This window comes from Girardinichthys multiradiatus, chromosome 19, assembly GCF_021462225.1.
Source record: "Girardinichthys multiradiatus isolate DD_20200921_A chromosome 19, DD_fGirMul_XY1, whole genome shotgun sequence".
NCBI classification, from domain to species: domain Eukaryota; kingdom Metazoa; phylum Chordata; class Actinopteri; order Cyprinodontiformes; family Goodeidae; genus Girardinichthys; species Girardinichthys multiradiatus.
The window spans coordinates 18,449,317-18,470,999 of record NC_061811.1 but is presented as its reverse complement, the minus strand read 5'-3'; the positions used below and the strand labels follow the sequence as shown (position 1 = coordinate 18,470,999).

Sequence of the window (21,683 nt, the reverse complement as noted above, 5' to 3'; positions counted from 1 at the left end):
GGACAAGCGAAAAGCCAATTTTACATTAATATGTAAATAAGAAAGTGACAAAAACTACTTAAATTATGTAATTACACTTCAATACACGAAGCATTACAAATGCAATATTGCATTTGTACCTGTGTGTGTATTCTGCGACACAAATTAAACGTTTGCTTCATTTGTAGAACTACTGTCCCAAGGTTCACTTACCTAAAATTATTCTAGTTCGTTCCGTAAATTAATAGTCACTACTTAGGTAAGCAAAATGATGAAAGTATAATAAATAAGCACATTTGTAGGTTTCGGATGAAGGGCTTTAAATTTGATTAATTAAAGATAGGAAATATTTAAATATTTATGTAAAAGAATATGTCTCACCAAAAATGTGAATATTGTTATTAGAGAAAACGTTTATTTTTATTCTCTTTGATTGTTATTATTTGAACGGTACATAAAAGGATCCACTGAAGCAACAACTGGAATATTAAAATGTTTTTATTGAAAGACAAAAATCACATTTATGTTGTATGAGACAACTTGAGGGAGTCCACGTTACATTTTCTTGCCTATTTAATATGTGCTATGCCCTCAAAGATAGATTTGTGGCTGAGGTATCATGTGTAAGTCACATGGAGCCAACAACCCCCACTGCTTGGCCCTTTCACTACTAATACTCTGAGACAATAAAGTTTAGCTGTTTATTTTTCTGATAAAACTTGGTTACATGAAGTGTTTTTTTTTTTTTTTTATCAAAAAACATAAACGAACTGTGATTTCAAAGTAGTGGTACACAATATATAATGAAAAGAGCACTTATGTATAGAGACTTTATTGTTCATGCACTTTAAAACTGTGATGCTTGCCAACAATGAGCCATTAAACTCTTTAACTAAATGGCCGAACATAGTTTGAAAAGCATCTTAAAAGACTCCAAGCAGCTGCAGAGCGATAGATATGGACAGGAGGATGACTCCGAAGAATCCAATGTAGCCATAGGCGCCATTCATCCTCTTGGCTGGATCTGGGCCAAGAGAAATAAACAAAAACAAAACATTATAAAACACGATAAGAGAAGCTGAAAAGTAATATTTGTTTTAAATACACAAAAAGATGGTTAGTCAACTGCTGTAGACTCGCATATCATTAGCACATGTTCTAATTTCTCCCTTAGATAACCTTTCGCCCGGGCGTTATCTTATGTAAATAATTAAAGAAAACTAGGTGAGGAGCAACATACATGCAAAAGCAATTGCTGAACCTGACCTCTGAGCAGGCTGGGTGACACCCTCTATGCTTGAAATGCAAGAGGTATGAGCATCATTTAGAGTTCCTTCAAAAATTATTATTTCAAGGAAAATTGTTTAAAAACTGTTATGAATGTGTGTTTTGTGCAAGTAATGTCATACAAATATAGCGTGATATATTCACAAGTGGGAGTCTTACCTCCTGTGTAATAGCCCCAGGCATAGGAGAACCTGCTGGTCACCCAAATAGTCCCCAGAACAGCTGCAGATAACTGGTCAGAAAATATAGACAACCGAAATCAGAGTCTACAAAAGAAATACGAGTTCATGGCATCTGGTAAAAAAGTGCATAATCACTGTGACTCTACTTCTTCCTGTCTGGAGAATGTATGTCAAAGATCACAGGATGATTGGTTACCAATTCAGGTGTGCATGAAGACAACTAAATGAACAAGTAATGATGAATATTTATAGGCTGATAAATACCGGATACACAAGGGCTGCAATCGTTTGGAAGACGAGCCACTGGGGGTACACCTCTAATGTGTTCTGGTGGCCTCTCTGGATACAGTTGAAAAGCTGCTCTTTGTCGCTGTACATTGTGGGATACTGTAAAATAAACAAACGGTTTTTAAAAAATATCTTTCAAACAAACTGTAAGCGCTTAATAAAAACTTTAGAGGCAAATGTTGGACATTTTTTTTCAACAAAAATGCTCAGTCGAGCTACCTTTACGCCGTATTTCTTTCTGGCAGAGCCGACTTTTACTGCCAAATAACCCAGCATAATCCAGCTATACAGGTAGGTCAATATGACATATCCGAAACTGGACGGCAACACAGTGAGGATGTCCATCTTGGAGCAGTTTATGACCTGCGTGAAAGTTTCAGACTCGCAACCTAAAACACGAAGGTAGAGCTCAGTCGACGGTTTTATAGTTCGAGTCAGGAAGTTGCAAAATAGACATAGACATAAAGGAGTAGAAGCCGCATTGGGTTCGTTGCGTAGAAGAAACCGTACGGTAGCGCTTCCGCCATATTGTGAGTGGCAACTGCTCCTTGAAAATCATGACCCACATATTTGAAACTGACTAAAAGAAACATTAAGGATGACGGTTTCAGCATCTGTTTATTACCGTACCCTTAGGGAGATTTGCCTTGCAGCCAGGTGAAAAACATAAAAAAAACATTCTCAACCACAATCACTCTACAACAATAGCCAAGACAGGAAATAAAGCTCAGGGGAAACCATCAGTACAAATATCAGTTCAAACCATTAGATTAAGATGGCAAAAGCAATCGCCTCCAATCAAATTTTAAATTTATCTGAGTAATTTTGATGAAACAGAAGTGAACAATGTCTATAAATTATTTTAAAAAAAAGACAGGCAACATAAACACAATGAGCTTAAAATACACAAAAACTGACCCTGGACTCCACAGGAACCTACGCCAGGATCCTGTTTGTGGATTTCAGCTCTGCCTTCAACACCATCGTCTCAGTTCTGCTACAGGAGAAGCTCTCCCAGCTGAGTGTGCCCGACTCCACCTGCAGGTGGATCACTGACTTCCTGTCTGACAAGAAGCAGCGCGTGAGGCTGGGGAAGCACGTCTCTGACTCTCTGACCATCAGCACCGGTTCCCCCCAAGGCTGTGTTCTCTCTCCTCTGCTCTTCTCCCTGTACACCAACAGCTGCACCTCCAGTCACCAGTCTGTCAAGCTTCTGAAGTTTGCGGACGACACCACCCTGATCGGACTCATCTCTGATGGTGACGAGTCCGCGTACAGATGGGAGTTGGACCATCTGTTGGACTGGTGCAGCCAGAACAACCTTGAGCTCAACGCTCTAAAGACAGTGGAGATGGTTGTGGACTTCAGGCAGAACCCAGCCCCACCTGCCCCCATCACCCTCTGTGACTCCACAATTGACACTGTGGAATCTTTCCGCTTCCTGGGAACCATCATCTCCCAGGATCTCAAGTGGGAACCAAACATCAGCTCCCTCATCAAGAAAGCCCAGCAGAGGATGTTCTTCTTGCGGCAGCTGAAGAAATTCAACCTGCCAAAGACTATGATGGTGCACTTCTACACAGCCATCATTGAGTCCATCCTCCCCTCCTCCATCACCATCTGGTACGCCGCTGCTACAGCCAAGGATAAGGGCAGGCTGCAGCGTGTCATTCGGTCTGCTGAGAAGGTGATTGGCTGCAGTCTACTGTCGCTCCAGGAACTGTACACCTCCAGGACCCTGAAGCGGGCAGGGAAGATTCTGGCTGATCCCTCCCACCCCGGTCACAGACTCTTTGAGACTCTCCCCTCTGGCAGGAGGCTGCAGTCCATCCGGACCAAAACCTCACGCCACAAGAACAGTTTTTTCCCATCTGCCACCAGCCTTGTTAACAAAGCCCGGAAACCACCCTGACACTCTCCCTTTCCCACACACCCCCCCCCTTTTTTGCTGACAGGACACTTGTAACCTGTAACTCTATGCGTTACATTAACGCTCAGCTTGGACTCCTGCTTTACTTGCACTGCTTTACTTGCACAATGATCACCTGCACTGTTGTATTGCTCTTGCATCTTATACTGCTCTATATTTACTCTCACTCACTTAAAACTGTGCACATATATTTATATTATATTGTAGATATGTTTATACTGTTTAATTTGTATTGTATTGCACCGACTACGCCAAAACAAATTCCTTGTATGTCCAAAAACGTAATTGGCAATAAAGCTTTTCTGATTCTGATTTAGCACAGAAAATATACATAAGCTCTGCATTTAAGTCAGTTATAGGTAAAATAATCAAACTGTATTTATTGTATTTATTTGCGCTATTTTGTTTTGTCAGGAATCATAATTTAAAAGTCGGATGTGACACAATTATTTATTTTTTCTGAATTCAACTATTCTTTAAAAACAACAGTAACCAACTGCCCGTTTTACCTAAACTCTTGGGGCTGTCTCATTTTCGTATATTTTTCTAAAAATGCCTATCACAAAATGGCGACGACGTTGACGTAGTACATGGACAAAGGATTCGGACGTTCCTGCGGCTTCTGTTGTTCTACGTCTTCGCAAAGTAAACAGGAGACGAGACGTTATATAAACTGTCGCGAGATCGCCTGCAACGTCTGAGATTAGAGGAAAACAGACAACGAAAATCCCTTTTAAAGATTAAAGCCCCCATTTGACATCCAAATAAGACCCATAGAAATATGAGAATAACATAAAGCACCGCATGGTATCCGTTTCTTGAAGGGTCAACAAGGCGATGCTTCTAGAACTGCAGCAAATCGTGTAGATTAAACACCGATTTGCATTGTTAAAATACAGAGCCCTTTAATGAACATTTTCCCTTTTTTTCATGGCAGATCGTCTTCTTTAACCCGAGTAATTATCTTTTAGGATGACGCATTTAGCTATACTAAATTAATTCCACTTTCACCTACAATACGGCGAATGGTTTATAACGCATGTATTTTAAGCACTTGGAAAGCATTTAAAGTTATTTTTAGGGTAACCCTACCCTATAAGACGATGATAAGAAAATAACTTACTAAAACACACAATTCAAATCATAGGCTCCTGAACCATTTAAGGTTATTACACAATGTATCCTATGTTCTACTATGCATTGTATACTCTGCAATTAAGAAGGCTGAAATGGTATCTTCACTATTGCTGTTAAGCGTATTTATTTATTTCTTAAAACCGCATTGTGCTTTGTACTTACAAAAGAAAAAAATAACCCCTACTCGTCCATTTTGCTTAAGGGCTGTTTAAAGTGATTCGAATCGTTTGGACAGTGCAGAGGCTGAATCATTTCTTTGCAATTCCACCTCGACTTCATAGTCATTTTGTCACACAAGTCGGCAAAACAGTACGTTTGATAATAGTTCTTGTAAAACATTTTTTGTTCAAATTTATGCTGACGTGCATTTCTAGTGCACCGTGCTTTGTCAGCTAAACGTAAAATAGTCTTCATAGTGAGCCGGTCAAAATATCGAATCGGTCAGTCGGCTCACGAATGGAAATTTCCAGAGGCTTCTTAAAAGCAGATGCTGCCGCAGTCTCGCCGTCATTCGAGTGACGACGACCGGAGGTTCAACATCGAAGGAGAAGTTTTTCTTCGTCATTTCGAAATCTTTAGCTAGATAACACTATATTTGATATTCTTTCAGTCCTATCTTTATATTGATACTTTGTGAAACTCATTTTGAGGAGTTTTCTACATAGCTGTCGTTGCTTTTTTAAGAAGACCTAGCAGCTACAGTCGAACTGGTAAGATTGCATCAACTCGCCTAACGTTTTTGTTTCTTAGTAGTTTCAATTTTTATTTCGGGGAGTTACTTTCTGTTAAAGTCATATATGATTATAAAATTGACAAAGGAATTATGTGTTTTAATGAATTAGAATTAGGACAGGCCACAAGCCTGTGACATTCTGGAAATTTCCAGAACTCATCGGTCAGCCGTTGGGAGGTTATGTAACGCTACTGCGGTCGCTAGGGGCAGCATTGAGTGGAGTTTAGTTACGCAACTGTCTTTCTACAACACATGGAGGGAGGGCTTTGGTAGTTAAATAAATTTAATTAGAATCAAGTAATTAGGGTTTTACATTTATAAATGTAGTAATATTTTCCCTATTGTTTTTCAGCCGTCGACAGAAAAGCTCGACTATGGCTACACAGGTTGACTCTCACTCTGATATGGCACACGCTCGCCAAAGCGACGGCATCAATGTGATCTTCGATCAGAAAAGCCCAGGTTCTTCTCGATCTCGCTCAAGATCCGTTAGCAGCACCGCCAGCAGCCAGTCCACTGGTTCCGGCTACAGGCGAGAAATCCGCCGGGGGCGCTACAGGTCTTCGTCCCGGTCATCTTCATCATCATCTTCTAGGAGCAGGTCCTCCTCTCGCTCCGGGTCCCGTTCCAGGTCCCGCTCCTACCCTCGCTGCCACAGACGTTCTTCCTGCTGTCGATGTGATGACCACCGCAGTTATGGCGGCGACCGATACCGTCGTTCCCCACCCCGGCGCTACAGGGCACACTCTCGCTCCTATAGCCGGTCCCCATCCCGCCGCTATAGGGGAGGTTCTCGCTCCTACAGCCGATCCCCACCACGCCGCTACAGGGTTCATTCGCGCTCCCCCTCTTCAGATAGATATTCCCGCCATCGTAGAAACTACAGGTCCAGGTCCCGTTCTTGGTCTCCAGTAAGCTGGAGCAGGTACAGGAGACCAGTAAGCCAGCTGAGATGCAGATTCTCCCGCTCCCCTTCCAGGACCTACAGGGGGCGATCACGATCCAGGTCATCCGGACGCTCTGTTAGTTTAAGCGTGCATGGTGAGTTGATCAGGTTTTTCTTGAATGTATTTGTGATGGGAAGGAATGATTAAATAACTTATCTAATCTGTTTGTTGTCTTCAGACAAAAGGGAACTCCTGGAAGTAGCCAAGGCCAATGCTATGCGAATGCTTGGAGTGGAGAAGCTGGACCTTCCTGAAAGTGTGAAGCCTATCCTGTCAGACAAGCCAGAGGCCAGAGGATCTTCCCCTGAGCCGTTCACAAGGGTGAGGCATGGCTCCCAAAAAATAGAGGTGAGCGTCCTGCTGAAGAAAAAGAAAATGCTGTAGAAGAAACTACTTGCTCAGCCTTTGAGGAAGGCTTTGAAAGCAGCCTGTTTTTTTCTCTCTAACCATACATTGGTATTGGCTTGGCAAAAGGCACAGAGGTAACTATGTATGTTTTTATAAAGGTAGGTTCTTTGGGAACATTTCAACTTCATAGCATCTGCTGCTAGTCAGTTTTTCTTGGAACTAACAAGCAAGTGTATTACCTACTTTTGATCTTGTCACACTACTTTTGATTTTGTAATATTTCCTGTCTTTTGTTAACCTGTGACCAACGAGGGAAGACACATGCTCTCTGTATTTATTCCTGTCTTCATAGATAACATGACAGTGGTCTCCTTCACTCATCGGCACCTGGGATTAAAAGGCTGTCATGTGACTTGGGTGACAACCATATTTGTTTGCGTTGACATGTTATTTGACTCTTTACATGTGTAACTGTGTTAATACATGGAATTGGCACGTACAGATCACCTTATACTTCAATCCAGATACATACATATGCTTATTACACACAAGCATTAAGATATTTTAGTTGGGTGTTAGTTTTGTGCCATTACAATGTATTTATGCTTTCAGATGAAATGGGTTATTGTTACTTAGCAGAATCTGCCACTCGCTGAAGGAGCACAGGTGTGTGGACTGCATTAAAATGACAATTCCTGTCAAGAGAACTCTTCTCCATATCCTAAAGATAAGTTGGTACACAAGATGTGTGCGGAGGGGCTGGGGAACCTGTGCCTTCACTGTTCCATCACTCTCCCAGTTAAAAACAAACAAACTACTTTGTATATTTTTATTTTATAAAGCTTCAAGGACTGTCCCTTATATAAATTTGAAGTAATGAAGGGGCTGCATTTTGAAAGTGCCATATTAGTAGTGATATCTAATTAGTCCTAGACCTTGAAATCAATCAACATGAACTTCAGGTTGAAGCAGTTTCTTTCTCATGAATAACTTTGTATTTTGTTTTCTCTCCTTCAATTAGGATGAGGCAGAGCCTGGTGAGTCCAGCCCAAGGATGGAAAGCAGGAAAATTGTTTTCAGTGTTCATGTAAGTAACTCAGAAGTGCATGTTGAAACCAACACAATTTGGAAAAAAACAGATGTTTATACAAACTTTGTTCTTTGTCTAGAATTCTGTTGCCAAACCAACAGCGGTGGTTCCATCTCCTGCAAAGGTAACTCCCAGAGTTGACAGCGTTGAAAGCCGGAAGCCCTACGGCCACTGGATTCCCATCAGTTCAGGCCGACACTCCAATCCAAGCAAACATGCTTTGGCCATTTGAGTGGGAGGGTACATGGACACTGTAAATGTACATATTTTGTAAAATATAATTTCGTGGTTTTCTTTCAGATGTTAAAGATTTAAATGGGAAGCAATGAAGAAATCATTCAGGTGGGATTTTTTTTTCTCCTGTGTATTTATAGTTTCAATAAAGAATTGAATAAAACGTTCTGTGTTGGGTTTTTGTCCCCTATATATATTTTTTTATTAACCAATGGAGGCCTGGATTTGGAGTCACACATAAAATTAAAGCGGAAAAACACTCTACAGGTTGATCCAACTTTGATATCCTTAAAACAAGTCAAAATGAGGCTCAGTATTGTGTATGACCTCCTTACAACACCTGGGCTCCTGATGAGACGGTGGATGGTCTCCTGAGGGATCTCCTCTCAGACCTGGACTAAAGCATCCGCCAACTCCTGGACAGTCTGTGGTGCAACGTGACGTTGGTGGATGGAGCGAGACATGATGTCCCAGATGTGCTCAATCGGATTCAGGTCTGGGGAACGGGCGGGCCAGTCCATAGCTTCAATGTCTTCATCTTGCAGGACTAGCTGACACACTCCAGCCACATGAGGTCTAGCATTGTCCTGCATTAGGAGGAACCCAGGGCCAACCGCACCAGCATATGGTCTCACAAGGGGTCTGAGGATCTCATCTCGGTCCCTAATGGCAGTCAGGCTACCTCTGGCGAGCACATGGAGGGCCATGTGGCCCTCCAAAGAAATGCCACCCCACACCATTACTGACCCACTGCCAAACCAGTCATGCTGAAGGATGTTGCAGGCAGCAGATCGCTCTCCACGGTGTCTCCAGACTCTGTCACGTCTGTCACATGTGCTCAGTGTGAACCTGCTTTCATCTGTGAAGAACACAGGGCACCAGTGGTGAATTTGCCAATCCTGGTGTTCTCTGGCAAATGCCAAGCGTCCTGCACGATGTTGGGCTGTGAGAACAACCCCCATTTGTGGACGTTAGGCCCTCATACCATCCTCATGGAGTCGGTTTCTAACTGTTTGTGCAGACACATGCACATTTGTGGCCTGCTGGAGGTCATTTTGCAGGGCTCTGGCTGTGCTCCTCCTGTTCCTTCTTGCACAAAGGTGGAGGTAGCGGTCCTGCTGCTGGGTTGTTGCCCTCCTACGGCCTCCACCACATCTCCTGGTGTACTGGCCTGTCTCCTGGTAGCGCCTCCAGGCTCTGGACACTACGCTGACAGACACAACAAACCTTCTTGCCACAGCTCACATTGATGTACCATCCTGGATGAGCTGCACTACCTGAGCCACTTGTGTGGGTTGTAGAGTCCGTCTCATGCTACCACCAGAGTGTGAAAGCACCACCAACATTCAAAAGTGACCAAAACATCAGCCAGAAAGCATAGGTACTGAGAAGTGGTCTGTGGTCCCACCTGCAGAACCACTCCTTTAATGAGTGTCTTGCTAATCGCCAAAGATTTCTCCCTGTTGTCTATTCTATTTGCACAACAGCAGGTGAAATTGATTGTCAATCAGTGTTGCTTCCTAAGTGGACAGTTTGATTTCACAGAACTTTGATTTACTTGGAGTTATATTGTTTAAGTGTTCCCTTAAGTTTTTTGAGCAGTGCTTATTATACACACAGTAGCAGTTCCTGTAAAAGCCACAAGGTGTCACTGTTTTTAAAATCATTAACATTACAGCCATTGGGCTCTTAGAGATTTAGATCATAATCATTAGAGATGTACACAATGCGGTTGAAGGTGGTTCATGGCAGCACAGCTAAATATGATACATCTCGATTCTGTTCCTAGCATAAAATGACCCAACAGCAAGATACATTTGCTGATTGTATAATCAAGACATGTTACATGTCCTATAAGATGGGTCTGATCAAAATGTTGCAGGTGTGGCTGTTTTTGCAACAAACCCTAAAGGTTGGTGGTCTTGGCACAAGTTTAGGTGTTAGTAAATTATTGTTGAACTGCAAAGTTGATCAGGCAGTAAATCAAGATAATTATCACTGTGATAAAATAGCTTAATTGCTCATTGGAATGTCCTACTGTCAGACTACATGTTATGTTCTAACCTGAGCTGAGACATGATTGCTTAGACTGGAGATCAACTTGCAAGACATTACAATGCAGCTGAGGCAGATTTTTTTTTTTGTCTTTATCAAATCAATTTGAATTAATGGGAGATTTTACATTGACAAATGCATCAGAGACATGCCATAGCAAATTAAATTTATGCAAAAGTTTCCCCAAGTAAAACCTTAAAATAGCTCAAATCAACCCACCAGCTTTGGAGTAACAGTGTAAGAACTATAGAAATGCATCTTTGCACAAAATCTGAGTTGGAAAAAAGTTTTCAGAAATATACCAAGTAAAAACGGGTATGTTATGCTTAACCCACCCACGAACGGCCAGCAGAGGGTGTAATGCCACTGCATTTGCAGGTCACAGGAGTAAGCTAGCCCAAGAACCTGTTGGCTCTTCTCAGACCCAGTCACAAGGCTTTCTTGGTCACATTGCTGCCCTGGCCAAATTGGTATTGGGATGAAGGTGATGGTTCTTATCTCTGCACCTACAGTCAAACATCTTTGTCTGACATCTTACGCTGAAGATGCCCAGGTTTGATTTTAGTTAATAATTCATTCTTAAGCTAGAAATATTTCCATCATAAGACCACACACAATAAACACCCACAAAAGCCAAGAAGTAAACAAGATTACTGGATAATTAGAAGTGGTTTATTTAAAAAGGGGAGGGAAGGGGGGTAATTATAGCTTTTGTAGGTTCTTATACTGTACAATGAAACATCAGACATGAAATAATCTTATATGCGTGTCAGATCACATCCAACATATTTGAAAAACTGTAATACAATGCTTATTACAATCCAGCTCAGCGTAAAAGGATCCACAAAGTAAATCACTAAGATGATGGACTGACTAGACAGCCGTTCCTCTCTCCAAGTTCTGTTTGATCTCTGCTGTGTATTTGCCGTAGAAGCGCTCCGCTTTCTTGTTGAACTTGGCGTTCCTTTCGTTGATGTAGTCGATGTCTGCATCGTCGTTATAAGCCCTGCGCCTGCTGTACTTGGCACGCTTCTCAATCCTGACAATCGCAGCGGGGGGAAAAAAGAACATTTTTAAAAAAAGGACTGCATGAACCAGTGTGGCCCCTATCCATGGCATATTTAATAAGAATAGTCTGCAAGCAATATTTTCAGGGCATGTGTTTAAATTTGGCAGAGTGAGTAGCAATGAAAAACCTAATACACACATATATATACGCTCAGAGGAAAATACTGTCAATTTGTGAGCTCCTACCCCTGATTTACCAGGTCTTCAAAGCATTATTGTGCGTCATGCCCTGGCAGCTAAGTCCTTGTCTAATGCTCTACAGTTGCATCTCCAACACAACCCTGAAACCCCAAATGTAGAACAACTCAGTGAAAGACCAGTGGTCAAAAGTTAGACCAAACTTTAAGACTTAAGGCACACACGAGAGCCCTTTATATTACTTCATATAAACAAGAATAAGTAAAGTATTCAAATACTTGCTTTTTGCAAAAAGGATTGTTTAAAGACCTATTAACTCAATTGGCATGCTCGGTGCAGTCGTATAAACTGTCACTGCATCCCTCTCATGAATTTTAAGATTAACTGTTGGCTTGGATCAGAAAGAAAAAGATTTCTTTTTCTCCAAATTAGACAGACTCTGCTCTATCACAGACACAGGCTTACATTGCTGACACTTACTGTATTGCCACACTATGCTTGTGGTGTGTCGGTGTTGGAAAAGCATCTGATTCAACTCGCTCTTATTCTGGCATAAATGAAAAAGAGTAGTTGTTTCAATAGCCAGAGCTAATGATAACTACCAGAATTATAGCTATTCCCCACATTTTCTAAAAGGGTTTAAGGCTGGATAACAGAATATCAACAAGGATTTAGTGTTTTTAGCTTTCTATCCCAGTCTTCTGCTCCTTCCCAACACAGACAGATCAGCTGGCATGATAAAGCTGTCTTCTCAGAGTGATACTGAATTGGAAGCTCAAATAATCTAAAGGTCAAGGAAGAATAGGGAACCTTTCTTTTTTTATTTACAACTGTGACTTACTGTTTCTCAACATCCTCCACCATGCGCTCAATGCCGTCCTTTGTGGGAACATGGGTGCCGTAGCTCAGACTGTTGGACGTAGGGTAGAAGTCCTCACCGCTGTGGAGCAGCATCGGCAACAGAATTAGAAATACATAACCAAAGATAACCACCATTTTAACATACTGAAACTGACTTTTCTATTCCACCATTGTGATTCTGAGCATCCAAACAAGGAAGATGATGTTGCTGCAGGGCATATTGTGACAGTAGATCCTTTGCAAGCCTGCATGTGGTAGCAGTAAAAGGGTAATAACCCTCCAGGAACTCAAATCCTCTTGACCTTAGCATGCATGCCCTGTGCATCTACACTTTAAAATCTTAAAAGTATTTCTGGATTGTGCATCTACGTCAAAACAAATCCCAGGGCAAATTGGGGAGTGCATGGCTGAACATATACTAAATGCTTTATGAACGCATGATGGGTGACTTCTAGGTCCAATAGCTGTGATTCATCCTGTCCTATTTGAAACTTCACAGTTATGGTCCTAAATCAGACATGTGCCCTTTTAAAGGGATTTACAGATACAATAAAGTAAAAAAGATTTTACCCTTTAACATATTTAGCTTGTTTTGTCATACAAATTTTAAAAACTTACCTTTCTTCCCTTTGCTTCTCATAGCCTTGCAAGTCTGGTCTGATTTGCTTGGTGAGTCTCTGGTACTGTCGGAATTGGGCCTCTGCATAACCTGCAGTCCATCGTGTGGGTTTTTGTTTTTGTGGAAGATGGCAAGATAAAACAGAAATAAAACCTTATAATTAGTGGAACAAACAACAAGCAGACACGAGGCACTGCAACACAAGCTGTAGCTGGTTAAGAAGGGCCAAAGAGGTAAAGTTCCTCCTCCCATCTTCTCTTAAAGCCCCCCTGGTGAACATGTTCTGCCAGAGGTTGGAGGGGGGGTTGAGGCAATAGATGACAGCCACATTCAGCAGCAAGTCATCTCTTCCTGTAGATTAAACTAGGAGACATTTTGCATCTCTGTGCTTACATGGAGTCATTGCTGCTTTATTTTTGTTGCTTTATATTCATGAAAACCTGACCTCACAAAGATATGGAATGTTTCGCTGCACTAAATGAAACAAAAAAAGAAGAACAAAGTCACAGTGCTCTGCTGTTCCCATCGGCACACTGTATTACATTACGAATCACTAAATAAAAAAGGTTCGAAAGCGTGAGAGCAGGGTTACACATGCCCAAAATAAAACGGTTGGGTCTGAAAGGCGTTTCCTTGAATGTTTCGTTCAGATACAGATAAAATACTCGCACAAGGATTCCTAAGTGAATGTAATCTGGAACCGACAGTGATTTCAGTGTGTGAAACAATGTTTAGTAATAACATTAGCCACGAAAGACCTAAAAAAAGAGATCAGATCAGATTAGATCTCTATCTGCTGAAGACAGATAAGACTGCTGTCTGTAGTCTGTGCTTCAAAGTAAAGTGAATCACACAGTGAACTGATCATCAAATTGAATATGTGGGTTGTGAGCTGCCTATTTAAAAGATGGGAACCTAGTGGTTCCTCCAGGCTATGGGACTTAACCTTATTAAGACGGGACGAAACATGTGCGTAAACACTCCTCCGCCCGAAATAATTACCACTTACGTAAGCTTCTCCATTTAAGATCCCTTCAGTGTGTAAAATTAAACACTAGAAGACTTAGAAGCCTCTGTCAGCCACTTAGCTCCCAGCTCTTTAAGATTTAGTTGTGATTTCATTTTTTTTTTTTAAATCAACAGATTGACTGTTCTCATATCTATATCTATTAAAATACAAAATGTGTGATGCACTGCTAATGACAGAGTACACATCAAACATCGTGTTGGATGTAATTTTCGTTTTACAATTTGTGAAATTTCTACACAAAAACAGCATTTAATATTTTACTAACAATTCTTTTTAGCATAAGTGATAATTCATTATTTTGATTTGGTGCAGGGGTGACAGAGGTCTATTTAGTAGCCACGGAGGAGTACATTTCTGCCAAAAAAACTCACATATTTAATTATTAATTTCACATATTTACAAGAATTTTTTTTACAGATATTCTGATTTCGAAAAGGCGTATATTTGCAAGAAGAAATTGACAATTTTCCATAAATAAAAGAGAGAAATCTACAATATTAAAACTAAATTCCGCATTTTCCATTACAGAGGCTAAAAGCTAAAAACGAGCAACTTGACAAACTCATTCAGACATTCATCTATCCTGTTATTTGCTGAAAGTCTTGCTCTTTCTCATTCTCAGAGACATATATGAGACAGTTTCCTTTTAAATACCTTCAAACTGCTTTTGTGCCACCTATGTCTTCATTTGGGACACCTCACTGGGAAAGAAAACAACTTCATCTTCACTCAGAAACAGGGTCTACACAGAGGACTGTTGTTAGTGCAACTTGGTCACGCTTAAGTATGATGTGTTCACTAATTGGGAAGGGAATCAAGACACCATATTTTAGTATTGTTGGATTAGTTTTCTCCTGTTGTATTGCAATCACTGCATACCACAAGCATTTTATTAATACCTTTAGAAATAGGTATAAATAATGAAAAAGGACATCTGCTCCATCTTTTAAATGTCTGACTTGTAAAACAGCTGAAACCAAAGAGTGCTGTGTTAGTTTGCTTTCAGTGTCTGTCTTAAGTAAGGCCACGAACCTGCAAATCCTGTGTCTGGGTTTTTCTTCTTTTTCTTCCTCTCCCATCGCTCTGCCTCATCAGCAGTGATTTCCAGCAGCTTCACCATGTTGTAGTCCTCACCACGAGCAGCACATTCCTTGAAGGAATATATATAAAATATCAATCATCTTTGCAATATCAATGTATGCAATATTCCTGATCACTAAAGACTGCTTTGGTACAATACTTCTGATATTCCAGGTGCCATAAAAAACACTAAAACTGTAATTACCAATAATATAATTAATTGGCTTTCACTGTCCTACCTGGTATAGATCTGAGTGATTAACATCTTAAAGCTCAGGGAGAATGAGGCGGACATTTTGATGACAGCAGGAAGAGAGAGCAGTGATTAAGTCGTAGGTTAACTGCAATTGATATTGCTTTTGCAATATTGAACTGAGAGCGCAATCTTCTTTTAATATTGTGCTGCCTTTTTAATAAATACAAAACAAGCTAGGTGCTAGGCCTGCAAAATGTTAAGAAAGCACAAAACTGTTTATTGTTGAATATTGCAATGACAATGTCGATTGCAATTAGTCCAAACTGTCCTTATTCCTTCTCTTTTTTTAATTGCTCACAGTAAATTGACAGATTGTACAGCCCTACTCGGCACTGAGCAAAACAATAACAGTGCTAATGACCAATCAGGAGTCTTCCCCTCAAGTGATACCCAAATATTTTTTAAACTCCCCATGAGGGAGATGTTGCTACCGTGCCTTAATTTTTTAGGATTGAAAATAAAAGATACGGCTTTAAAACTGCTAAACAATTCCACAGTTTCATGAGATACTAAAGAAAGAGCCAGTTCTAAGAATAAAAAAAAAGGAAAAATATTCTAAACAATAAGCACGTTTGCTGCTATTAAAGTTAGTGTTTTGCTCTTTTGTGATCGTCTGCCTAATCTAGAGTTGAAATTATTAGATTGCAGGGTAAGAAAAAAGGGATGGAAAATATAATACAAGATTTCTGAATACGAAAGACCCTGCCAACTATAAGGAAATTAAAAAGGGAGGGGGAGGGGTACTTCAACAGAGGACTGTCTTAGAGACTCGTAAAGCAAAAATACCTTTTTCTTTTCATCTTTGGCAAGCTCCCATTCCAGTCTGGACTTTTTAGCTTCCCAGTTGGCAGGAAGTTTCAGTCTCTTGTCCTCCTCCACTACCTCCTGATGATTCAGTTTACGTGCTTCATTCTGCAGTGGACAAAAACAACATTTACAGGAAGCTCGATTATACGCTGATATAGTTCACACAACGTATCTTTTTAATGTTAGTTCTTTAGGTAATCGGTCCTTTACCGAAAATCTACGATAGCCAGTAGCTTTGCGACATGATAAAAACCTGCTATGTGACAGAACTTAGAAGAGTTAACCAACTCACCCGTTTAAAATGTAACTCTCTGAATTTACGGAGTCTCTCCTCTCTCTTCTGGGAAGGCAACGTCTCAGTCGGTTCCTCTTCAGTAGCAGCGGCTTTGTCCTTAGAGAGATAATAAATACCAACATTTCAACTAATCGCGATGCAAATCAATAGTTTATTATGACCAGTTTCTTAAACTAAAGTCTGAACAGCCGAACACATCTGACAGATTCAACGTTAGTTAGCATATAGGCTAACGACGGTTAGCTTAGCACAACAACGGGACATTTTAAACAGCAATAATACAACTGAGCCAATTCACCTCTGACGCACAGAATTATATATAGGCAACAAATAATAATCATCCTTTAACATTTCGCTTTACAAATAGATTTGCCATGTAAATAATTAAAAACACCTACCTCACTACGGGACGCCATTGTTTTTCTTTGTCAAGGGGAACAAAATCGGAAATACGTCAGTTAGACCGGATATTACGACAATATCAAGGTAGACAAGATTCCTACATTTAGGGAGAGTCGAAAATTACACTTCAGTTTTATTTGGCTGTATTGTATATTTTAGGAAATAATTTCAGATATATTATAAAATTGTGTGTATTTCAAAGTAATGGATCTCTTTTTATAGCAAGTTTAAGTAATTTATAACAGGAAAAAAAACCCAATATTTTCAAGTTCCAAATTGGAAAAATACAAAGAAATTTCAAGAGGCAAAGCTGGAGGTTTCTCACAAACACAGCACCTCTAAATCTAATGTAGCTGCCATGCTCTTAAAAATAATAATAGTTACAAAAATTATTGTTTTTATTTTGTGCTTCTCACAGTTTGTATCTCATTAAGTCAGTCAACATTCATAGTACTGTTCAACCTCTGTTAGTGGATGGTTGTTACTACAGTGTTTAAATGCATAATATTGTTACTGTCTTGTATGTCAAATAGTAGTTAGCCTCGTCACTCTGTACAACAATTAGCAAAGATGTAATTTCCACCTCAACGTTCTCAAAGTAGTCACCAGAACGTATTCCCAGTTCTCTGTCATCCACTTCAGTTTCCCATTGTTTTTGGTTGAAGCAAAGATCAATATGCTTGAATAATTAGTATTTTCTGCCTGTTTGTGTCCATTAGTTTTAAATCACATCCTTTTCTTGTTTAGCGCATGACATGACAAGTGAGAGTCGCAGTGAATTTGATCAAATCTGGCTTCCAATATAAAGTGATTATACACTGGTTGCCAATGGTCATTGTGTCCTCCAAAACACACTTTTGCAGCAACTCAGAACTTCAATGGTTATGAAAAGATTTCTTACAAATGTCTGTCATATTTGGTGCTCTACATTGTAACCTCCAAAGCAGAAACAAAAAGTGGGATCATATTGCACCAAATACTGACGTAGAAACGGCCACTTTGGCTGCTTGGAAACTGACATTTTACTTATTTCGGAACAATTGCAGAGGCATAATAATTGCAGGTTGACCTATGATGGACTAACTGGGATACCTCTTTTTTTTCATCCTGACCGCCACATCACTGAGCTGTAAAGGATTTAGTTACTGTACGATATTTAAATGTAACAGAACATTGGTTTGATCCTGATGAGACTATGATAAATATAATCAAATAGGCCTCATAAATCAAAAGAAGACATCTATCAACACACATTGTGCAGGTGGCTTTAATCTGCGTGATTAAATACGAGCAGCTGGAGAAGAACAGACCCACATTCAGCCTGCACATGGAATATAAAGCAAAAATTATTTGACAATATCTTCTATTTGCACCGGGACCTCCTATTACTCTAATTATTTTGATTGGGATTTTTTCTAATTAGACACAACGGTAAAACCCCAACCTATTCATACCGGAAGAAAGATCGGTTAAAAACAAAAACAGTAAAATCTAACAAAAAACATACATAAGTATTCAGTGTCTTGAAAAAGGAGATCAAAAACTGGATGTTTTTGGAATGTTATGTGATAGATCGACACAAAGCAGGCCATAATTATTAAGTGGAAGGAAAATGAAACCATTCACTGCAATTACAGCTGCAAGTCTTATTAGTACACCTCTGAAAACTTTGTAAAACAGCTCAAGCTCAGTTCGATTGGATTGAGAGTATATGTGAACATCAACTGTAGGTAGTTGTGTACACTGATACTTGACTATGCTACAATTTAAACCATTCTATTGCAGCTCTGGCTTCATGTTTAGGAGTGTTATCCTGCCTGAAGGCGAACCTCTGCCCCAGTTTCAAATCATTGTAAGGCCTCTAACAGGTTTTCTCTCAGTATTGCCCTATATTTAGTTCATTTTATCTTCCCTGACTAGCTTCCCTGACCCTGCTGAAAAGTGTCCCCACAGCATGATGCTGCCACCACAATGTTTCATTGAGAGGATGATTTAATCAGTGTAGGCCAAAACGTTCTGTGTTGTTCCCATGTGAACGGAGCACCTTCTTCAACGTATTTGCTGTGTCCCCTATATGACTTCTGGCAAACGTTCCTTCAAGAGCTGTTTTTCTTAATTCCCCCTCTTCCATAAAGTCTAGAGTTTGGAATTAGACTATTAAAAGATGTCCTGTCAACAAATTCTCCCACCTGAGCTGTGCAGCTCCTCCAGAGTTACCCAGGCTTCTACCCTACTTTTCTAAATATTGCTTCTCGTCCCTGGCTTGTTGGTTTAGATGGACAGCTGTATCGTAGTAGGTCTGAAGTTATTCCATGGTTTTTCCAGTTTTGGATGATAGATTGAACAGTGCTCCATGAAATGTGCAAAGCTTGGGATATTGGTTTATAACCTAACGCTGCTTTTTAACTACTCCGACACTTTATCCCTGACCTGTCTGGTGTGTTCCGTTGTCTTTGTAAGGCTATTTGTTCACTGATGTTTTTTAACAAACCTCTGAGGTCTTCACAAAACCACTGTATTTCTACTGAGATTAAATTGACTCTATTTACTAATTATGTGACTTCTGAAATAATCAGTTGTACTCAGTGTTATTTAGGGGTATCAAAGTACAGGTGGCCACATTTACAGATTTTTATTGTAAAAGATATTAAAAAGTTTATAATTTCCCCTCTATTTTACAATTATGCATTGCTCTGTGTTGGACTTTCTCATTACAGGTCCTTCTCAAAATATTAGCATATTGTGATAAAGTTCATTATTTTCCATAATGTCATGATGAAAATTTAACATTCATATATTTTAGATTCATTGCACACTAACTGAAATATTTCAGGTCTTTTATTGTCTTAATACGGATGATTTTGGCATACAGCTCATGAAAACCCAAAATTCCTATCTCACAAAATTAGCATATCATTAAAAGGGTCTCTAAACGAGCTATGAACCTAATCATCTGAATCAACGAGTTAACTCTAAACACCTGCAAAAGATTCCTGAGGCCTTTAAAACTCCCAGCCTGGTTCATCACTCAAAACCCCAATCATGGGTAAGACTGCCGACCTGACTGCTGTCCAGAAGGCCAGTATTGACACCCTCAAGCAAGAGGGTAAGACACAGAAAGAAATTTCTGAACGAATAGGCTGTTCCCAGAGTGCTGTATCAAGGCACCTCAGTGGGAAGTCTGTGGGAAGGAAAAAGTGTGGCAGAAAACGCTGCACAATGAGAAGAGGTGACCGGACCCTGAGGAAGATTGTGGAGAAGGGCCGATTCCAGACCTTGGGGGACCTGCGGAAGCAGTGGACTGAGTCTGGAGTAGAAACATCCAGAGCCACCGTGCACAGGCGTGTGCAGGAAATGGGCTACAGGTGCCGCATTCCCCAGGTCAAGCCACTTTTGAACCAGAAACAGCGGCAGAAGCGCCTGACCTGGGCTACAGAGAAGCAGCACTGGACTGTTGCTCAGTGGTCCAAAGTACTTTTTTCGGATGAAAGCAAATTCTGCATGTCATTTGGAAATCAAGGTGCCAGAGTCTGGAGGAAAACTGGGGAGAAGGAAATGCCAAATTGCCAGAAGTCCAGTGTCAAGTACCCACAGTCAGTGATGGTCTGGGGTGCCGTGTCAGCTGCTGGTGTTGGTCCACTGTGTTTTATCAAGAGCAGGGTCAATGCAGCTAGCTATCAGGAGATTTTGGAGCACTTCATGCTTCCATCTGCTGAAAAGCTTTATGGAGATGAAGATTTCATTTTTCAGCACGACCTGGCACCTGCTCACAGTGCCAAAACCACTGGTAAATGGTTTACTGACCATGGTATCACTGTGCTCAATTGGCCTGCCAACTCTCCTGACCTGAACCCCATAGAGAATCTGTGGAATATTGTGAAGAGAACGTTGAGAGACTCAAGACCCAACACTCTGGATGAGCTAAAGGCCGCTATCGAAGCATCCTGGGCCTCCATAAGACCTCAGCAGTGCCACAGGCTGATTGCCTCCATGCCACGCCGCATTGAAGCAGTCATTTCCGCAAAAGGATTCCCGACCAAGTATTGAGTGCATAACTGTACATGATTATTTGAAGGTTGACGTTTTTTGTAATAAAAACACTTTTTTTTTATTGATCGGATGAAATATGCTAATTTTGTGAGATAGAAATTTTGGGTTTTCATGAGCTGTATGCCAAAATCATCCATATTAAGACAATAAAAGACCTGAAATATTTCAGTTAGTGTGCAATGAATCTAAAATATATGAATGTTAAATTTTCATCATAACATTATGGAAAATAATTAACTTTATCACAATATGCTAATATTTTGAGAAGGACCTGTATATGCCAATAAAATGCATTGAATTGTGGGGTTGTAATGTGACAAAGGGGTGTTACATTAGAACCACACAGGGGTGAGAATACATGGTAAGACACTGTTGATGATCTGTTAATTAATTCAAATTCAACCTTATTATTTTGACTGGTGCCAAATACTTTTGAGCTGGATGCCACACTATTATCCAGTGCCAGAGGTATGCAGATAACTGAATGTAGGCCATAATATAGGTAGGTGACTGTCACTGATGTATTTTCTTTTTGTTGTCCTCTAAGATGATTTTACTTATCATCTTTGAAGTTATTATGTCTAATAACAGTTAGTGTCATCAGAGCCAAGTTATTACACATAAAACCTACTGGCAACAATGTTGTATACCCACAAGAAACCGCTCTCTGTATTTTCAGCTCATTTTGGTTATAGCACGAAATAAGAAATGTTGTATTTTACAGAAACATCTTTGCATATAATTTTAAACAATCCCATTGGTTTATATTTTCAAGTTTAGATTGATAAAACCTTAACAGACTCTGAAGGAAACAACACACAGACAGCAATTAGGAATATTGCTGGAGGTTATGAAGTGAGACACATG

At 40.2% G+C, this 21,683-nt stretch overlaps 3 protein-coding genes across 4 annotated transcripts; 1 reads left to right on the top strand and 2 right to left on the bottom strand.

Annotated features, from left to right (window-relative positions):
* Positions 1–666: 666 nt before the first annotated feature.
* On the bottom strand, positions 667–2,189 carry mgst3b (microsomal glutathione S-transferase 3b). Its single transcript, XM_047344766.1, has 4 exons — positions 1,956–2,189; positions 1,713–1,835; positions 1,426–1,498; positions 667–1,003 (listed from the first exon to the last, which is right to left on the bottom strand). The coding sequence occupies exons 1-4, from the start codon at positions 2,079–2,081 to the stop codon at positions 903–905; spliced, it is 423 nt and encodes a 140-aa protein (XP_047200722.1). The 5' UTR covers positions 2,082–2,189; the 3' UTR covers positions 667–902.
* Positions 2,190–5,296: 3,107 nt separating this feature from the next.
* Positions 5,297–8,318, top strand: rsrp1 (arginine/serine-rich protein 1). 2 transcript variants are annotated; one of them, XM_047346177.1, is made up of 5 exons: positions 5,297–5,513; positions 5,889–6,577; positions 6,662–6,831; positions 7,853–7,918; positions 8,001–8,318. In XM_047346177.1, exons 2-5 carry the CDS (start codon positions 5,911–5,913, stop codon positions 8,151–8,153), a joined length of 1,056 nt encoding a protein of 351 aa, XP_047202133.1. In that variant the 5' UTR covers positions 5,297–5,513; positions 5,889–5,910; the 3' UTR covers positions 8,154–8,318. The 2 variants fall into 2 exon arrangements, with proteins under 2 accessions (XP_047202133.1, XP_047202134.1); XM_047346178.1 differs by lacking the exons at positions 7,853–7,918; positions 8,001–8,318 and adding an exon at positions 7,184–7,735.
* A 2,542-nt stretch (positions 8,319–10,860) lies between these two features.
* Positions 10,861–16,842, bottom strand: syf2 (SYF2 pre-mRNA-splicing factor). Its single transcript, XM_047392910.1, has 7 exons — positions 16,763–16,842; positions 16,362–16,460; positions 16,049–16,174; positions 14,959–15,076; positions 12,896–12,986; positions 12,258–12,356; positions 10,861–11,249 (listed from the first exon to the last, which is right to left on the bottom strand). Exons 1-7 carry the CDS (start codon positions 16,778–16,780, stop codon positions 11,084–11,086), a joined length of 717 nt encoding a protein of 238 aa, XP_047248866.1. The 5' UTR covers positions 16,781–16,842; the 3' UTR covers positions 10,861–11,083.
* Positions 16,843–21,683: the final 4,841 nt, after the last annotated feature.